This window comes from Hemitrygon akajei, unplaced genomic scaffold (assembly GCF_048418815.1).
Source record: "Hemitrygon akajei unplaced genomic scaffold, sHemAka1.3 Scf000047, whole genome shotgun sequence".
Lineage (NCBI taxonomy): Eukaryota > Metazoa > Chordata > Chondrichthyes > Myliobatiformes > Dasyatidae > Hemitrygon > Hemitrygon akajei.
In genome coordinates, this window is record NW_027331933.1 from 3,022,260 (window position 1) to 3,041,113 (window position 18,854).

General features: G+C 45.7%; 1 protein-coding gene and 1 long non-coding RNA gene across 2 annotated transcripts; one reads left to right on the forward strand and one right to left on the reverse strand.

The window, feature by feature from the left end:
* The first annotated feature begins 1,540 nt into the window (after positions 1-1,540).
* Positions 1,541-10,567, forward strand: LOC140720843 (uncharacterized). The gene is made up of 2 exons (XM_073035700.1): positions 1,541-3,225; positions 4,554-10,567. Exon 1 carries the CDS (start codon positions 1,696-1,698, stop codon positions 2,773-2,775), a length of 1,080 nt encoding a protein of 359 aa, XP_072891801.1. The 5' UTR covers positions 1,541-1,695; the 3' UTR covers positions 2,776-3,225; positions 4,554-10,567.
* Positions 10,452-17,248, reverse strand: LOC140720847 (uncharacterized). Its single transcript, XR_012097268.1, has 2 exons — positions 17,049-17,248; positions 10,452-10,797 (listed from the first exon to the last, which is right to left on the reverse strand). It is a non-coding gene; the product is annotated as an uncharacterized lncRNA (long non-coding RNA).
* Between the last annotated feature and the right edge of the window lie 1,606 nt (positions 17,249-18,854).

The window sequence follows — 18,854 nt, forward strand, 5'->3', positions numbered from 1 at the left end:
ACAACAATTCCTGTGAAATCCGGACACCGTGGCCAACAATTCCGGGACAGTCCTGCCCTCTTCCCTCTCTCTCAGCCCCACGATCCGTACACATGCCCCGGGGAGCTTCCGGCTGCAGAGTGAATGGGATCCGATGGATCTTTCAGACAGAGCTGAGCTCCAGCTATCTAAATGCAAGGATTAGGAACTCAGAGAAAGGGAACAAAATCTTTTACATCAGCAATTGAGAAAATCACCTTTGTTCTACCTCCAATCACTAATAAGAGAAAATCTGAAGATTCTGGAAATCCAAGTAACACTCACACAAAATGCCGGCAAAATTCAGCATTAGTACTCTTTTCCGTAGATGCTTCCTGGCCTGCTGAGTTCCTCCAGCATTTTGTGTGTGTTGCTTGTTCTACCTCCTCTTGTTCTGGACTTTTCTACCCATGAGAGCATGTTTTGTCCCATTCTCTCTGAGTACATAATGATATCTGGGGAAGCAAGTAGCTTTCACATCACAAATGTGCCAGACTCCAGTGAGACAGACTACTGCCCTTCCCTTCATATTCATTGGCATTGCCATCACTGAGCTCACTACTGTCAGTCATCGGGGGAGGCTTCAGGGGAATACAGAAACTGGTGATACTTGTGTGTATTCTGATGTTGCAAAAGTTGCTGGAAAATTTGCAAGTGGGAAGAAGTGGAGTGATATTTGGAAATCTGACTTTTTAAAGTGTAACTTAGCAAGCAAACCACATATGGACAATATGCAAAAACTTTGGTGAGAAAATCCTTCATTATCCATTACAGGCCTGCTACATAGGTTGTGAGAGAGTGCAGATGAACTGGATCGAACCCAGAGGAGATCAAAGTTCCTATTGACAGTGATTTGCTAGCTGTGAAAATGAATACCTCTCTATAAAAAAATTCACTGTGCACATCTTGTCACTGGGTAAAAAAAATGCACAGTGCAAGTCTTATGTACACACTGGTTATTACAAATTAGAGGGGGTATTGGAGGGAAGATGGGGAGACCTGTAGTGTCCCTGATGCCCTCACTTACAAGAAATGCATCCAGCTGCAGCTTGTAACCCTGCACTTTAAGGAGTTGGAACTTGAAACGCATATGGGGATTGATGGTCATTCCAGATACCAGCACTCTGCCCAGTCAGGAGATGATTTCTCTTCCAACTTGGGTTTAACCTCACTGTAACAGTGTGATACCAAATCAAAACTTGGCAACTCAAGTAATCTCATCTGAAATGTTGTCCTACACCCATTGATGGATTTTGTAAATCTTCTACAGGTTAAAAACGAGAAGGAATTTGTCTCCAGGGATCCCAAACACAGCATGCCAGTTTTGTTGTCTCTGTCTAGATATTTAAGAAGTGGAGCAAGGGATTCAATCGACCATCCTTCCTGCTCAGACTGTGGGGAGGGATTCACTCGGTCATCTGAGCAAGTAGCAAGCCCGGCATTTTACACAGGAGAAAGGCCGTTCACCTGCTCAGACAGTGGGAATGGATTCACTCTGTCATTTCAACTGAAGGTACATCAGCAAGTTCACACTGGGCGAGGCCATTCATTTGTTCTGTGTGTGAGAAAGGATTCTGCCGGGCATCCCACCTGTGGACCCAAGAGTCAGATCACACTGGGCAGAGGCTGGTCATCTGCTGAATTTCGGGAAAGGGATTCTCTCGGTCATCTGACCTAATGGCACACCAACGTGTTCACACCAGGGGGCAGCCATTCACCTGCACAGTCTGCGGGAAGGGATTCACTCAGTCATCCACCCTACTGGAACATCAGCGAGTTCACACTGGGGAGAAGCCATTCACCTGCTCAGAATGTGGGAAGAAATTCACTCAGTCATCCACCCTACAGATTCATCAGCGAGTTCACACTGGGGAGAAGCCGTTCACCTGCTCAGTCTGTGGGAAGGGATTCACTCAGTCATCCAGCCTACTGAGTCATCAGCGAGTTCACACTGGGGAGAGGCCATTCACCTGCTCAGTCTGTGGGAAGGGATTCACTCATTCATCCCACCTACTGAGTCATCAGCGAGTTCACACTGGGGAGAAGCCGTTCACCTGCTCAGAATGTGGGAAGAGATTCACTCAGTCATCCCACCTACTGAGTCATCTGCGAGTTCACACTGGGGAGAAGCCGTTCACCTGCTCAGAATGTGGGAAGAGATTCACTCGGTTAGCTAACCTACAGAGTCACCAGCGAGTTCACACTGGGGAGAGGCCATTCACCTGCTCAGAATGTGGGAAGGGATTCACTCATTCATCCACCCTACTGAGTCATCAGCGAGTTCACACTGGGGAGAAGCCGTTCACCTGCTCAGAATGTGGGAAGAGATTCACTCAGTCATCCACCCTACAGATTCATCAGCGAGTTCACACTGGGGAGAAGCCGTTCACCTGCTCAGTCTGTGGGAAGGGATTCACTCGGTTAGCTAACTTACAGAGTCACCAGCGAGTTCACACTGGGGAGAGGCCATTCAGCTGCTCAGAATGTGGGAAGAGATTCACTCAGTCATCCCACCTACAGAATCATCAGCGAGTTCACACTGGGGAGAGGCCGTTCACCTGCTCAGAATGTGGGAAGGGATTCACTCAGTCATCCAACCTACTGGTACATCAGCGAGTTCACACTGGGGAGAAGCCATTCACATGCTCAGAATGTGGGAAGGGATTCATACTGTCATTCTACCTACAGAGACACCAGCGAGTTCACACTGGGGAGAGGCCATTCACCTGCTCAGTCTGTGGGAAGGGATTCACTTAGTTATCTAACCTACTGGTACATCAGCGAGTTCACACTGGGGAGAAGCCGTTCACCTGTTCAGTCTGTGGGAAGCGATTCACTCAGTCACACCATCTGCAGAATCATCAGTTAGTTCACACTGGGGAGAAGCCGTTCACCTGCTTAGACTGTGGGAAGGGATTCACTCAGTCATCACAACTACTGGCACACCAGTCAGTTCACAGTGGGGACTGGTCGTTGTTATGAATCCCTGGGTTTCGTTTGCTGTGGACTGTCATTTTAAGAGAGAGAGATTAAGAAGGTGAATCAGTCTAACTTGCAGCTTGTTTACATCGCTTGCAGCTTGTTTAGTTTTAACCAAGGACACAGACACTCAGAGTCAGATGGAGACGAAGGAGGAAAAACTGAAGGATCGACACCAGGGAACTAGTGGCCAAGGGTCACTGTTTAGAACTTTCCTATCCTCACAAGGTGGGTTAATTATCGATTCACCGTACATCGAATGTGTGGTTGTCACCTTGTTTGATCCACAGGAGTGGATCGGATTTGGCGCATCCTGTGGAGACCACTTATGTGTTAACCCTTGCCTGGCTGTGGTGTTGTAGTTCACTTGGAGATGATACACCTTGTGACAAGTCACTTTCGGTGATAATTTGTATGTGGATTTGGAACAATGATGGATAAAATCTATAGCGACTGTTCTCCCGTTTTACCACCGTAGAACCTGTGGAATTCTACATATTTGCGTTCTCTCGCCATTTACCATGGATTACAAATCTCTCTCTCATCGCCTATTCTGTAGTTGAATGGAACTTTCATACTTTACCATCTCAAGACTCCAAGCCTTGTTTCCCCCGAGCTCAATAGTTTGGGAGTTACATTTACACACATCTATAAACTTAACACTGTTAACTTCTGTTTATCTTGTTTAAGTTGCAATATTACAAGTAGATTCTAATAAAGACAGATTTAACATCAAAATCAGACTCCAGGTGTAGTCTATTGCTGCTGGTTTGTTTCTAAAGCATTATGGTTTGTAAAAAATTTGGGGTGTGGGTCTGGGATATGAACAAATTTGGGGGCTATTGATCGATGAATTATCGATTTGATTGGGGAAATCCCTTTTGATTTATTTGTGTGGAAATCAGCAGCAGTGGATATTTATAAATTTCTGGAAGTGCCAACCCCTGAGGCATTAGGAAAAGCCAAAAGGAATGAATTGCTGACTGTTGCTAATGGGCTGAATCTTAAGCAGGTAAGGGGGTGTGAAAGACCAGGGAAGCATAAAACTGGGAGAGGAGGTAAAGGTAAAACAATAGGGGTTATATTATAAAATATAGGCATCCACCCCCTTTTTCAGAGACTAGGATCCCTGTTTCAACCGGTAATGATGTGTATTTCAATGTGTTCATCTCTCAGTCCTCGATTCTCTAAATGAAAGGGTTATCACATTTGATTTTTCTTCATATGATGACCCAACCATTCCAGGGATCGGTCTATTGAAACTTCATTGCACACTCTATAACAAATACTCTCTAACCACTTTGTTAATCCTCTGTGCAAAAAATGTCCATCTTCCGCAGCCCCGTGTTGCCCCAAACACTCTCCTACTACCCCTGTCATTGGCCCCACTTGCAGGTCAACCGTCTGCAGGTGTTTCGCTCCCAACGTGAATCCCTCTGCTCGCCACCAGCGTGGGCTCAGACATTTCCACAGATTTCCACCGGGACAAACATCCTGTCCACCCCCTCTCACACCATCTTTTTCCTTTCAATAAAATCCCTCCTCTCCCTCCCCAGGGAACTGGCATCAAACCGACGGGCCGAGCGGTCTCCTCCTACCTCTCGGCGACACATCAGACTCCGGCCACAGAAGACGCTTCACAAACCCCCCAACTTTCCTTGGAGGAAAATGGAAATAAATCAAAAAACGGACATTTACTCCGCTGTGATGTGGAGTTTGAGGCCAGAGCGGGAGGCGAACTCAGCGGGGGTAACGCCCTCTGGACTTGTCCACCTCTGCGACTGGTGGTAACAAGTGATTGACATCGCTTTGCAACAATGGGAATAGCGCAGCCCCTGAATCCTCTGTTGACAGCGGTAGGGGAGGGCTGGTCACGTGATTATTAGCCCAGCTATTAAACTGATAAAGCCCGAGCTCACCAGCGCATGGATGACGTAAGACGCTGTGCACGTAAGGGCAGATCCCCGTGTGGGAAGCCGATGCGTGACGTCAGGCGCGAGGGGGTCTGTGTGACATCACCTGTGGGGATGCGCTCGCATTTAAATGCACCTTAATGTGTGTTTCTTATGACTTGAGAGGGACAACAACATTAATCACGGGTTTCATGACTGAATCCAGTGTTGTGAGATGTAACGTCCCCTGTTATGTGTCCGGCTGGGCCGTGTTGTTTGGGGGCTATTGATCGATTAATTATCGATTTGATTGGGCATATCCCTTTTGATTTATTTGTGTGTGGAAATCAGCAACAGTGGATATTGATAAATTTCTGTGGGTTGGATGACTGAGTGAATCCCTTCCCACGTACTTCCTCATCCAGGGCATCCACTCTTGGTCTTCCTGGAATCATTCTTTGAAACTTCTCTGGACCCACTCCAATAAGAACACATCCTTTGCTCAGATAATAAGTCGGAAGTACAGGTCGGAATCTGCTCACAATACACCAACAGTGATCTGCCCAATGCGTTATAAAGCTATAGTATCGCATCCTTGCTCTTATATTGCTAACATTGCAATTGTCATCCTTAATCAACTCAATCTGCAAGCAAACCTTTAGCGCCTCTTGCTCAAGGACTCACAAGCACTTATGCACCTCTAATTTTTTCAAGTTTCTCCCATTTATTTTTTTTCTACACCCAATTACTTCTACCAAATGTACATGACTTGCATGCACTGTATTTCAACTGCTACTTTGCTGGCATTCTCCAGACCTATCGAAGTCCTTCTGCAGACTCCCGCTTTGCTCTAAACTACCTGTCCCGTACCTATCTTTGTATCAACTGCAATGTTCGTCACCAAGGTATCAATTCCATCATCCGTATCATTCAGATTTAACATGAAACGATGCGGTCTCAATACTGACCCCTGCAGAACAGCATTAGTTACCAACAGCAAAACAGAATTGCCCACATTATTCTGACTCTTTCTCCCTTGTCAGTACAAGTTTCTTTCCTGTAATTCCATGAGCTGTGATCCTGTTCAGCAGCCTCACGTGCAGCACCTTAGAAACATAGAAAACCTGCAGCACGTTACAGGCCCTTTGGCTCACAAAGCGATGCCGAACATGTCCTTGCTCTAGAAATGCCAAGGGTTACCTACAGTTCTCTATTTTTCTCAGCTCCGTGTACCTATCCAGGAGTCTCTTAAAAGACCCTATCGTGTCCGCCTTCACCACCATTGCCAGCAGCCCATTCCAAGCACTCACCACTCTCTGTGTAAAAAACTTACCCCTGACATCTCCTCTGTACCTACTTCCAAGCATCTTCAAACTAATCCCTCTCGTGCTAGCAATTTCAGCCCTGGGAAAAAGCCTCTGACTATCCACACGATCAATGTCTCTCATTTTCTTGTACACCTCCATCAGGTCACCTCTCATCCTCCATCACTCCAAGGAGAAAAGACTGAGTTCACTCAACCTGTTCTCAAAAGGCATGCTCCCCTATCCAAACAACATCCTCGTAAATCTCCTCAGCACCCTTTCTATGGCTTCCACATCCTTCCTGTAGTTTGGCGACCAGAACTGAGCACAGTATTCCAAGTGGGGTCTGACCAAAGTCCTATATATCTACAACATTACATCTCGGCTTTTAAACTCAAGCCTGCGGTTGATTAAGGCCAATGCACAGTATGGCTTCTTAACCACAGAGTCAACCTACATAGCAGTTTTGACTGTCCTATGGACTCCATCCCCAAGATCCCTCTGTTCCTCCACACTGCCAAGAGGCTTACCATTAATACTATATTCTATCATATTTGACCAAAGAAAATGAACCACATCACACTTCTTTAGGTTGAACTCCATTTGCCACTTCTCAGCCCAGGTTTGCAGACTATCAATATCCCCCTGCAACCTAACCCAACCTTTGTGTCATCAGCAAATTTACTAACCCATACCTCCAGTTCCTCATCCAGGTCATTTATAAAAATCACTGAGGGTAGGGGACCCAGAACAGATCCCGGAGGCAGACCACTGGTCACCGACCTCCATGCAGAATATGACCAGACTACAACCACTCTTTGTCTTCTGTGAGCAAGCCAGTTCTGGATGCACAAACCAATGTGCACTTGGATCCCATGCCTCCTTACTTTTTCAATAAGCCTTGCATGGGGTACCTTGTTGAAGATCATCTGAAAATCCGAGCAAACAACATACACTGTCTCTGCTTTATCTATCTTGCCTGTGATTTCCGCAAAGTATTCCAAGAGATTTGTCAGTCAAGATTTCCTCGAAAGAATCCGGCTGACTTTGGCCTACTTCATCATGGTTCCCCAATTACAGTACCCAAAAAACACACTCTTAGTACACTCTACCATCTTCCTGACCACTACGGTCAGACTAACTGTCCAATAATTTTCTTTCTTCTGCCCTCTCTCTTCTTAAAGAGTGGAGTGACATTTGCAAATTTCTGGTCCACCAGAACCGTTCCAAAATCTAGTGATTTCTGATAGATCATTACTCATCACTTGAAGAGAAAACTAAGGGGGAACTTCTTCATTCAGAGGCGGGGAGAGTGTGCACCGAGCTGCCAGAGCAAGTGGCAGGGACGATTGTAATCTTTAAGAGAAGTTTGTTTAGGTCACTGGATGAGAAGCATACGGAGGGCTATGGTCCAGGTGGAAGTTGTTGGAACTCGGAAGATGAATGCTTTAGCACGGACTAGACTGGCCGAATGGCATTTTCCTGTGTTGTAGTGTTTTATGACTCTAATGCCTTCACAATCTCTTCAGCTACCTTTTTCTGAACTCTGCGGTGTCTTATCTACCTTCAGGCCTTTCAGCTTCAAAAACACCTTCTCTCCTTGGTAAAAGCATGTATCCTCACTTCTGCCCCAGGTACTGCTGAATGTTTGGCATTTATGTAATAAATTTAATGACACTACTGTAGTGGGTGACTTCAATCTGCAGGAGGATTGGGAAAGTCAGATAGGCGTGAGATCGCAAAAGAGGGGATGTATTGAATGCAAATAAAATGGCTTTTTAGAGCAGCTGATGGTTGAGCCTACTCGGGGAACTGCTATCTTAGATTGGGTGTTGTGTAATAACCCAGATCTTATTAGGGAGGTTAATGTAAAGGAGCCATTAGAAAGCAGTGATCATAATATGATTGAATTCCTACTGCAATTTGTGAGGGAGAAGCACAGGTCACATGCGTAGTATCGCAATGGAATGGAAGAGAATTACAGAGGCGTGAGAGAGGTGATTCCCCGGGTGGATTGGAGGATGCTGGTGGAGATGACGCCAGAGCAGAAATGGCTGACGTTTCTGGGAATAGTTCATAATGTGCAGGATAGATATGTCCCACAGACGTAGTTCTCAAACAGTGGGGCTAGGCTGTCGTGGCTGACAAAGGAAGTTAAGGACTGTATAAAAGCATATAAGGTAGCAAAAGTGAGTAGTAGGTTGGATAATTGGGTAGCTTTTAACATCCAACAACAGGCAATTTTAAAATAAAAGCTATAAGGGGAAAGGTGAAATAAGACAGCAAACTATACAATAATATAAACCAGTTATAAAATATACGAAAGGGAGGCGAGAGTTGATATTGGACCACTGGAAAATGATACTCATGGGGTACAAATGGGGAAGAGAAGGTAGATGAACTTGATAGGTACTTTGCATCCATCTTGTCTGTGGAAGACACTACCAGTGTGCCAGAGATCCGTGAGTGTCAGGGAGCAGGAGTGAATGCCATTGCTATTACAAAGGAAAACGTTCTAGGCCAATTCAGGTTCTTAAAGTGGATAAGTCACCTGGACCAGATGGACTACATCCCAGAGTCCTGAGAGAGGTTGCTGGAGAGATAACAGATGCCTTGGTCATGACATATCAAGAATCACTTGATAACAGATGAGGTTTTGGGGTACTAGGAGACTAATGATATAATAAGTCAAAGCCAGCATAGGTTCTGTACAGGGAAATCTTGCCTGACAAGTCTGTTACAGATCTTCGAGGAAGTCATAAGCAGGATGGACAAATGAGAGGCGGTGGATATCATTTACTTGGATTTTCAGAAGGCATCTGATAAGGTGTCACACATGAAACTGCTTAACAGGATAAAAGTCAGAAGTAATACTGGCATGGACAGAGGAATGGCTGACAGCCAAGAGGCAGCGAGTGGGAATAAAAGGGGCCTTTTCTGGTTGGCCAGCAGTGACTTGTGGTGTTCAGGGGTCAGTATTCGGTCCGCTACTTCTCACATGGTTTGTCAGTGATCTGGATAATGGAACTGATGGGGTTGTGTGGCTCAGACTGTGGGAAGAGATTCACCACATCATCTCACCTAGTGACTCACCAGTCAGTTCACACTGCAGTGAGGGATTTCACCTGTTCAGTCTGTGGGAAGAGATTCACTCAGTCATCTAACCTACAGAGACACCAGCAAGTTCACACTGGGGAGAAGCTGTTCACCTGCTCAGACTGTGGGAATGGATTCACTCGATCATTCAACCTACAGAGTCACCAGCGAGTTCACACTGGGGAGAGGCTGTTCACCTACTCAGACTGTGGACAGGGATTCACCAAATCATCTCACCTAGTGACTCACCAGTCAGTTCACACAGCAGAGAGGAATTTCACCCGCTCAGATTGTGAGAAGTGATTCACTCAGTCATCTGATCTGCTAACACACCAGTGAGTTCCACTGGGGAGAAGCCGTAGACCTGTGAATGTGGGAAGGCATTCACACGATCATCTCATCTATTAAACACCAGGGAGTTCACACCACTTAGAGGCCGATCGTCCGCTCAGACTTTGGGAAGAGATTCTCTCAACCGTCTCCACCAAGGCTGCATCATTGTGTTCCACTGGGGAGAGGCCATTCACCTGCTGTGAATATGGGAAGGCATTCACTCAGTAATCTAACCTTGTAACACACGACCGGGTTCACATTGGAGAGAAAGTTTCAATAAGCTGTAGGCTGGATATTTGTCCATCCCCATTGCTGAATGCAATTTCGAGAGTGACTGGGGGAGTCTAGTACAAGAGGGCATGACGTAAGGTTTGCAGGGCGCCCATTCAGAACAGAGATGCAAAGAAATGTTTAGTCAGAGGGTGGTGAATCTGTGGAATTTGTTGCCACGGGCAGCAGTGGAGGCCAAGTCATTGGGTGTGTTTAAGGCAGAGATTGATAGGTATCTGAGTAGTCAGGACATCAAAAGTTATGGTGAGAAGGCGGGGGAATGGGACTAAAGGGCAGATTGGATCAGCTCATGATGAAATGGTGGAGCAGACTCGATGGGCCAAATGGCCGATTCTGCTCCTTTGTGTTATGGTCTTATGTGATTTATTTTCTCATGTCTGTTATTCCTCTTCCTCCTTCTGTCCAAGGTAGTGTTAATCTCAGTGGGTTTGAGTGTAAATAGTCTTTTCTAAACTTGTCATTTCAGTTCTTACTTATCTTTGTAAATTTTACTGATCGAAATGGGACTAAGATATTTTCATTAAAAGAAGTCACTGTCGGTATTGATGGAAGTGTTTATTGCCTTTGTTGTAATTGTTAACTATTGAGCTCTGTTCGGCAGTTTTTTAAAGCCTTGAAATAAATTTTGTCAAAGGTTTTCCCAATATTGCACTACTTTCTGTTGTTTTTGCTTGTTGATTTTCCGGATACGTGGTTATCACGAGTCCCGGTGAAGGGTCATGGCCGGAAATGTTGATTCCCATCCATAGATGCTGCCTGACCTGCTGAGCTTCTCCAGCACTTGGTGTGAATTTCTCTCGATTTCTTGCAACTGCAGGTCCTCCTCTTTCCCAGATATTTATATGTTTAGTGAAATAACAAGCTGGTCGTGGGGTTGTGTGGCTCTGTTGGTAAAATATTAAATAAAATCATTAGATAAGAGGTGGCATAGGGTTGGGCAGTGTGGAATCTGTGGGTAGAATTAAGGAACAGCAAATGTACAAAAAAAAATCCTTGATGGGAATTGTATAGTGACCCCAAAACAGTAGTAAGTATGTGGTCCACACATTTCAATGAGAGATAGAAAATGAGTGCTAAAAGGGCAATGTTACAATAGTCATGGGGGATTGTCATGCAGGTGATTAGGAAAATCAGGATGGTGTTGGTCTCAAGAGGAGGAATTCCTAGAATGCCTACAAGATGCATTTTTAGAGCAGCTCGTGGTTGAGCCCACTTGGGGATCAGCTATTCTGGATTGGGTGCTGTAATGAACCGGAATTAATTAGGTCACTTGAGTTCAAGGAAACCTTCGGGACAAGTGATCTTAATATGATCAAATTCACCCCGACATTAGAGAAGGAGAAACTAAAGTCAGATATGAATAAAAAGAGAATTAGAGAGGCCTGAGAGAAAAATTGGTCAAAATTGATTTGGAAAGAACACGGGCAGGGATGAAAACAGAGCAGCAATGGCTGGAATTTCTGGAAGCAATCTGGAAGTGACGGGATATACACATCACAAAGAGGAAGTAGTATTCTAAAGGTAAGGTGACAAAACCATAGCTGCTAAGAGAAACCAAAGACAACATAAAGACCAAAGGGGGCACAGAACAAAAATTACTAGGCAGTTAGAGAATTGGGAAGTTTTAAAAATGAACAGAATGCAACCAAAACCATTAAGAAGGAAAAGATGGAATACATAGATGAGCTAGCCAGTAATATTAAAGAGGATACCATTTTTAATTTCAGGTACATATTGTGTAAAAGGGAGACAGAAATGGATACCAAACCACTGGAGAATGATGCTGGAGAGGGAATAATGGGGTGAGGGTGAAAGGTGATGGCTGATGAACTGAATAAGTATTGTACTCACTCTTATCTGTGAAAGGCACTGGCAGGAATATGGAAGTCCCAAATGTCAGTGGTCAGAATGTGTAAAGTTACATTACTCGGGAGTAAGTAGAAGGAAAGGCAATGGGCTGTGATTTTTTTTTACTGGAAGGAGAAATTGATATTCATGCCTTCAGGTTGGAGCTGTGCAGGTGGAATATGATGTGTTTCTCTTCAACCCTGAGGCTGTCAAGTGGAGTAACTCCAGCCATTGCAATTCTGCCATCATCCCTGCCAGTGTCCCCTTCCAATCAACTTTGGTAAGCTCTTTTCCAGTGCCTCCGTAGTTCCCCTCACTCCACTAATAATGATGCATCTTGTTTTACCTTTCCCCTCTCAAAGTGAAGGGTGAATTCAGTCATGTTATTATCAATGTATCCACATGCTCCCTTTACCAAAAGCTCCCCAATCAAATCTGGTTCATTCCCGAATTAACTTTTCCCTACTGGGCACAATTGCAAAGGAAAGGTAGGTCACATCCGGAACTTTCAATTTAGCGGACGATTTCCTCTGACGTATTGGGAAATCGTGTGTGAGGTTAGTTACAGCAATGGCTTGCCATTGTTGTATTTGCCTTCTACCGGGTGAGATTTTTTTATTAAGAGATCACCAGCTCTTAACCCAGCACAGATGGAGAGCATGCAAGGGTGCCGGCTGGATTCAAACTCAGGACCTCCCGCCACTGATGCCACTACGCCACCAGCCGGCTGCACAATTCCAAGCTGTTCTAAAAGGCATCTCATTGGTATTTTCCAAATTCCCTCTCCTGAGATCAAGCACTGATCTTATTTTCACAATCTACCTTCACCCACCCCACTCATGGACTATTTGTCTCACTCCCATCGGGGGTAGATACACAGCGTCCTCACCAGGACTACCAGCCTCTGGGACAGCTACTTTTCCCAAGCAGTAAAGCTGATAAATATCTCTACCCTCTAACCCACCCTTCCACAACACCAAACACCTCTATCATTTCCTGTCTGTCATCTTATATGCAGGCATCCTATGCCGAGCGTCACTTAATGAACATACAATCAATCCGTGCATAGTATATAAGCCGTGGATATATGTTGTTACCGTTGTGTTTCTGTGTTGCATTGGAACCGGAGTAATAATAATTTCGACCTCATTTACACGTGTCTGCTGGAAATGGAATTAAACAACCCTGAATCTTGAAGAAACATTTCAGCAGGCTCAGCGTCACATTTCTGTCTCTCAGCGTTGTTGCGCCAGAGCGCCACCTGGTGACAATGGAGTCCACAAATCAGGGGGTCCTGTTATTGTGGTAAATCACCACGATAAGAATGGGTGTAGGGGCTGGACACCAACTGCACGTGGATGAAGTGCCAGAGATGCCCCTAACCTCTCTCCTCACCACTAGTCAGAGTCCCAAACAGTCCTTCCATATGAGGCAACTTTTCGACATCGTGACTGTTGGGGTCATCTACTGTTTCCAGTTTTGCAGGTGTGGCGTCCTCGACATTAGAGAGACCCGATGTAGTCTCTGCATTCTGCACTCTGTCCCGATGCGATTCTGCAGATTTTGGAGATGCAGAGTAACATACACAAAATGTTGGAGGAAGTCAGGAGGTCTGGTAGCTTCTATAGAGGGGGTAAAGCCAAAGAGAGATTTCCTGCCGAGACCCTTCATCCGGACTGGAAGTGGGGAGGAGCCAGAATAAGATGGTGTGGGGAGTGGAAAGAGTCGAAGCTGGTAGATGATCGGTGAAGCCAGATAAGAGTGAAGGTGAGTGGGTGGGGGAGGTGGGAGATGAAGTGAGACGCTGTGAGTTGGTAGGTGGAAAATGCGAAGGGCGGAAAAGGAGGAATCTGATAGGAGAGGAGAGCGGACAATGGGGAAGTAAAGGGAAATCAGAGGGAGACGATCCGCAGTGGAGAAGCGAGAAGTGAAGAGACAGAATGGAAGAGACTGGCGTGTGGGTTGATGAAATGAAAACGTGGAGATAGAAGTTAAAGATATCGATGTTCATGCCATTGAGGTGTAAACTACCCGGATGTAATATGAGTTGTTGCGCCTCCAACCTGAGAGTGCACTCATCGTGTTAGTTAAACAATGAAACGGAAGGGAGAGTGGATTAATAGTTTTCCCCTGGGATCCCTATTAACTCAATCCTCTCTCACCTTAAACCAGTCCTCTCTGGTTGTTGATTCCACAAAAATGGGGTAAAAGAAAAAAATAAACATAGAAAACCTACAGCATAATACAGGCCCTTCGGCCCACAAAGTTGTGCTGAGCATGTCCCTAAATTAGAATTTACGAGGGTTACCCATAGCCCTCTATTTTTCTAAGCTCCATGTACCTATCCAGTAGTCTCGTAAAAGACCCTATCGTATCCGCCAGCTGCCTGCAGCACATTCCACACACTCACAACTCTGAGTAAAAAACTTACCCAGGACATCTCCTCTGTACCTGCTCCCAAGCACATTAAACCAGTGCCCTCTGTGGCAGCCATTTTAGCCCTGAGGAAAAGCCGCTGACTATCTACACGATCAATGCCTCTCATCATCAGTTTGCTGATATATAACATTGAGGAGGTGGGATACAAGGCGGACTGAGGATGACCCAGATGGTTGATGAATATCACTGAAGCGGGGTTGGGGGGTGTGAGGAGACTGGACAGAGGTTGAACAAGATGAGCAGATGGAACCAGTTAGGAGAAGGGATCAAGGACGATCACTGATGGTCCTCCAGCAACACATAGGTACTGAATGAATAGTACATACTATCGTACAAAAGATTCTAAAATGACAGAATTAACAAAAATAACAAGAACTTTTCCAGATATACTTTGACCCTCACCAAAATTTTATCAACACACCACAGGAAGTTTCCATTCCGGACACTTCACGCTTTGCATGGTAACTACTCTGCCCGTGACTGTCAGGATCTGTAGAGACCTTTGGATCCAGATCAGCACATCACAGAAACCATTCTCCCCCCTAGACTTCCCAGTCCCTCGGTAAAGCAGGCAGTGAAATCAAAGATCCCCACAACCTGGGACGTTCTCCTTTATCACCCACCCCAGTCCGGGAGAAGACACAACAGCCATAAAGCTCCAGGACAAATGTGAGGAGCCTCAGGAAACGAGGCGAGTTCGGGGGAAGTTAACGGGACTCAGTGGCCAACATCAGATTTCCCAACACAACAAGGAGGATGCGTGACCGCCCATCTGGAGATTGTGAACATGCACAAAGAGATCGTTACATCTGCGGTTAAATGGGAGGGGCAAATGGGATCACGTGACCGGTGGGGTCTAACACCCCAGGCATAGACTCCAGCTCCCCAGCATTCTGTGGAAATAAACAGACGCCCTCACACCTCCTCTCACCTTAAATGTATTCGACATTTCAAAACCCAGGAAAAGTATATCGTCTGTCCACTCTATCTATTCCTCTCGTAATCTGAAAAACGTCCATCCAGTCTCACCCCAGCCTGTGCCGCTCTGGAGAAAACAACACAAGTTTGTCCAGCCTCTTGTTATAGCTCATGCCCTCTAATCCAGGCAGTGTCCTGGTAAACCTCTTCTGCGCCCTCTCCAAAGCCCCGACATCCTTCCGAGAATGGGAGCGACCAGAACTGTATGAAACACTCCAGATGTGGTCTAACTAGTTTTTCAAAGCTGCAACACAACTTCATGAGTTTTGAACTCAGTCCTTCAACTAATAAAGACAACCACGCCATTTGCCTTCTTAACCACCTGATCAAACTGTGCAGTCTCTTTCAGGGAGCGATGAACTTGGAGTCTAAGATCCCTCTGATCATCGACACTGTTCAGGATTTTGCATTTAACACTGTACTGTCTCATACATTCAGGGGTGCAGTGCTACCAGAGCTCACCGGAGAGCCGCTCCGACACCTCTGTAAAACAGTCAAAATAAACAAGCGCGGAATTTAACAACCCCGGATATTAAATAGAGGGAATTTTACGTAAGCGGGGGTGTTGGCTGGTGGGGAAAAATACCACTCATAACATTAGGATATTTGATCGTTTTTGGTGAAATCCTGGAGCTGTGACTGTTTTTAATTTAGGTATTTGTGAAATTCCTTCTCGCTCGACCCGTTGTCCAAGGAAGCTGGGAAATACCTGTACACAAATGCAAGCATTTTTCCGCTCTTTCCAATTTGTACCATTGGATACCAGGAAGGAGCTATATTAAGCACGGAATGAACATCGAAACCTATGTTTAAGCGTCGAAAATAATGAAAGAAAAATTCACTGCTCGCTCATCTTCGGCCTGATTTTGATGAAATATTCAAGGTAATCATCCAGAATCTTCTTCTACACCTGGATAAATTTAGTTTTGCTTTGGAAGCCACATGGAAAAAACAATTCTAGGCTACAAGCTAGTTTTACGTCATTTCATATCATTAGTAGCTGATTAACTCCTTGGCCTCGCTCCACCAACTGTAGTTGATTGAAAAGAGGCTCTTTTTCTCTTTGTGTTGATAGGAAAAGAGTAATTTAGTGAGGCAATGAATGAGATGAAATGCATTTCCAAACCTCCCAAATGGTTGCACTCCTCCCGTTAACATTTGTCACTTCCAAAATACAATATTTTCTATTCGTATAGTTGCGATAATAATTTATGTAAAGATTCAAGCTTCTTTAACTTTTTATATATTTAAACACTAAACAGGATGTATAAATGTCGAACCATGTAACACCTGACGTGTGAGGATATTTTGAGTATCGACACTCACAGGTACACTTCAATATATTGAGAAAGGGATGGAGCAGTGGACCCAGAGTGAAGTGATAAGCAGGTGAGAGGACGTACAAAGACAGAGAGGATGAGAGGGAGTGGGAGGGAGGGGTGTGAGGTAAATTTGTTCACCGGAAGGGGAAATCGATATTCATACCATCAGGTTGGGTGGGGGCACACAGACGGAATATAAGTTGCTGATCCTGCACCCTGAGGGTGGCCTCATCTTGGCAAGGGATGGGATGACACGTCGGAACGGGAATGGGAATCGGAATTGAAATGTTTGGACACCGGGAAGTCCCGCTCGGAGTGTATAGTTCAAAAGTTAATTTATTATCAAAGCAGGTATTCATAAATAATGCCGTTTTTTCTTCTCCAGAGAACCACGAAACAAAGAAATCATGAACATCGTTCAGAGAGAAAAAAAAACTCCCTCCCCCCTCCGCATCAAAAAGACGGCATCCCGATCATCAACCTCCAAAACCCACCCCTCCCGCACAAAATGGTAGAAAAATATCGACACCCGTTAAAAACACTCCTACCCGGCACAACTGCGGAGGATCCGGTGCCTTCAGTGTAGAGGCGGCCGCATCGGGAGCAGCGGACACAACAGGCGACCCCGGAAGATTCACAGGTGAAGTGTCGCCTCACCTGGAACGATGATTGGACAATGGAGAGAATTCGGCCGTCCGGCCCTTTCACTGGGACACCCCGAACTCCACATCAAATCCGTCCAAACGAATCTGCGTGAACTTTAATGATCAATAAATATAATTCCTCACAGCGATCAGCTGTCTGAATGATCCGCTGACTCTGAGAGGAAGGGGTATCTATGGTCTACACTGTCAGGGTGTTGAGTTTACCAGGAGTCAAAGACTGCAGGGACGGGAGGTTTTCTGTTGACTAATAATGTTGACATGCCTGTGCTGCTGACGCTGCTACTGAGCGATCGGAGAGATCTCCAGAGAGGAAGGCCCCGAATCCTCGGCTTTGCCTGTTGCTTGGTGGCCGGAGCCGGGGTTGAAGCACTCGGCAGAGATGGTGCTCGGTGCTCGGTGTCGGAGGGCTGGTCGGAGGCACGAAGTTGTCGGAAGTTTTCGGACGGACTCACAGTTGGCTGTGCTCGGGTGCTTCCAGAGGCTGCATCGGGAAGTTTTGCCACGTTGGAGGTTTCTTCCTTCTGCCATCTGCGTGAGATGATGGGCTATCTGGGACTTTGAGACTTTTTTTTTTACCGTGCCAATGGTCTGCTCTTATCAAATTATGGTATTGCTTTGCACTGTTGTAACTGTATGTTATAATTATGTGGTTTTTTGGTCAGTTAGTCTTGGTCTGTCTTGTGTTTATGTGATATCATACTGGAGGAACATTGAATTTCCCCTTGGGGATGAATAAAGTATCTATCTATCTATCTATCTATCTATCTAATACACTGTGTGTGGACCCCGCTGGCAATTCTGGTGCTGTGACCCGAATCGAGACAAACACCACGCTGCCCACTCCACCAACAACACGGTACAGCCGGACACATAACAGGGGACTTTACATCCCACAACACTGGATTCAGTGATGAAACCCGTGATTAATGTTCTTGTCTCACCGAAAAGTACATTAACCCTAACCCTAACCCTGCAATATGGTGTAAAATCCCGCTCCCCATACTAACACGGGTTTTTCAGACCAAATAACAAACTGCCGGAAGAACTCAATGGGTCGGACAGCATCTGTGGAGGGAAATGGATCTTCAACATTTCGGGCCGAGACCCTCCGTCTGGACTGAGAGTGGACGGGAAATAGTCAGAAAAAAGGTGAGGGGTGGGGATGGGGCAAGAGCTGGGGAGTGAGAGGTGGATCCAGGTGAGGGAGGAGGTGGTGAGGGGGGAGGTGGAAGGTGAAAATAGTGACATGGGAGGGAGGTGAGTGGTTGGGGCAACACGGGGCTGCAGAAGATGGAAATTAATTCCATAGAGGATGAACAAAGAGGTTAGAGAGTATTTGTTATAGAGAGTGCAATGAAGATTCACCTGACTGATCCCTGGAGAGGTGGGGTCATAACCTGAAGAAAGATCAAATGTGATAACTCTAAATGTCATTTAGAGAATCGAGGACTGAGAGGTGAACACATCGAAATGCAAAGCATCTTTACCGGTTGAATCAGGGATCCCAGTCTCTGAAAAAGGGGATGGGAATCAAGCCCGTGACTCTGTGACCTGGGGGTGGAGGGAAAGGGATCGGTGTAGATATGGTGTGGAAAAGTAGACATCTATCTGGAGTAAATATGCAATAATGTGGGGAATGCGGCGGATGGGTCGGGCAGTGTGTGAGGGGTGAGGAGCAGAGTCACCGGT

What these genes read in the sequence shown, in the direction of transcription:
- LOC140720843 (XM_073035700.1), top strand. Translation starts at nt 1,696, where the DNA reads ATGGCACACCAACGTGTTCACACCAGGGGGCAGCCATTCACCTGCACA.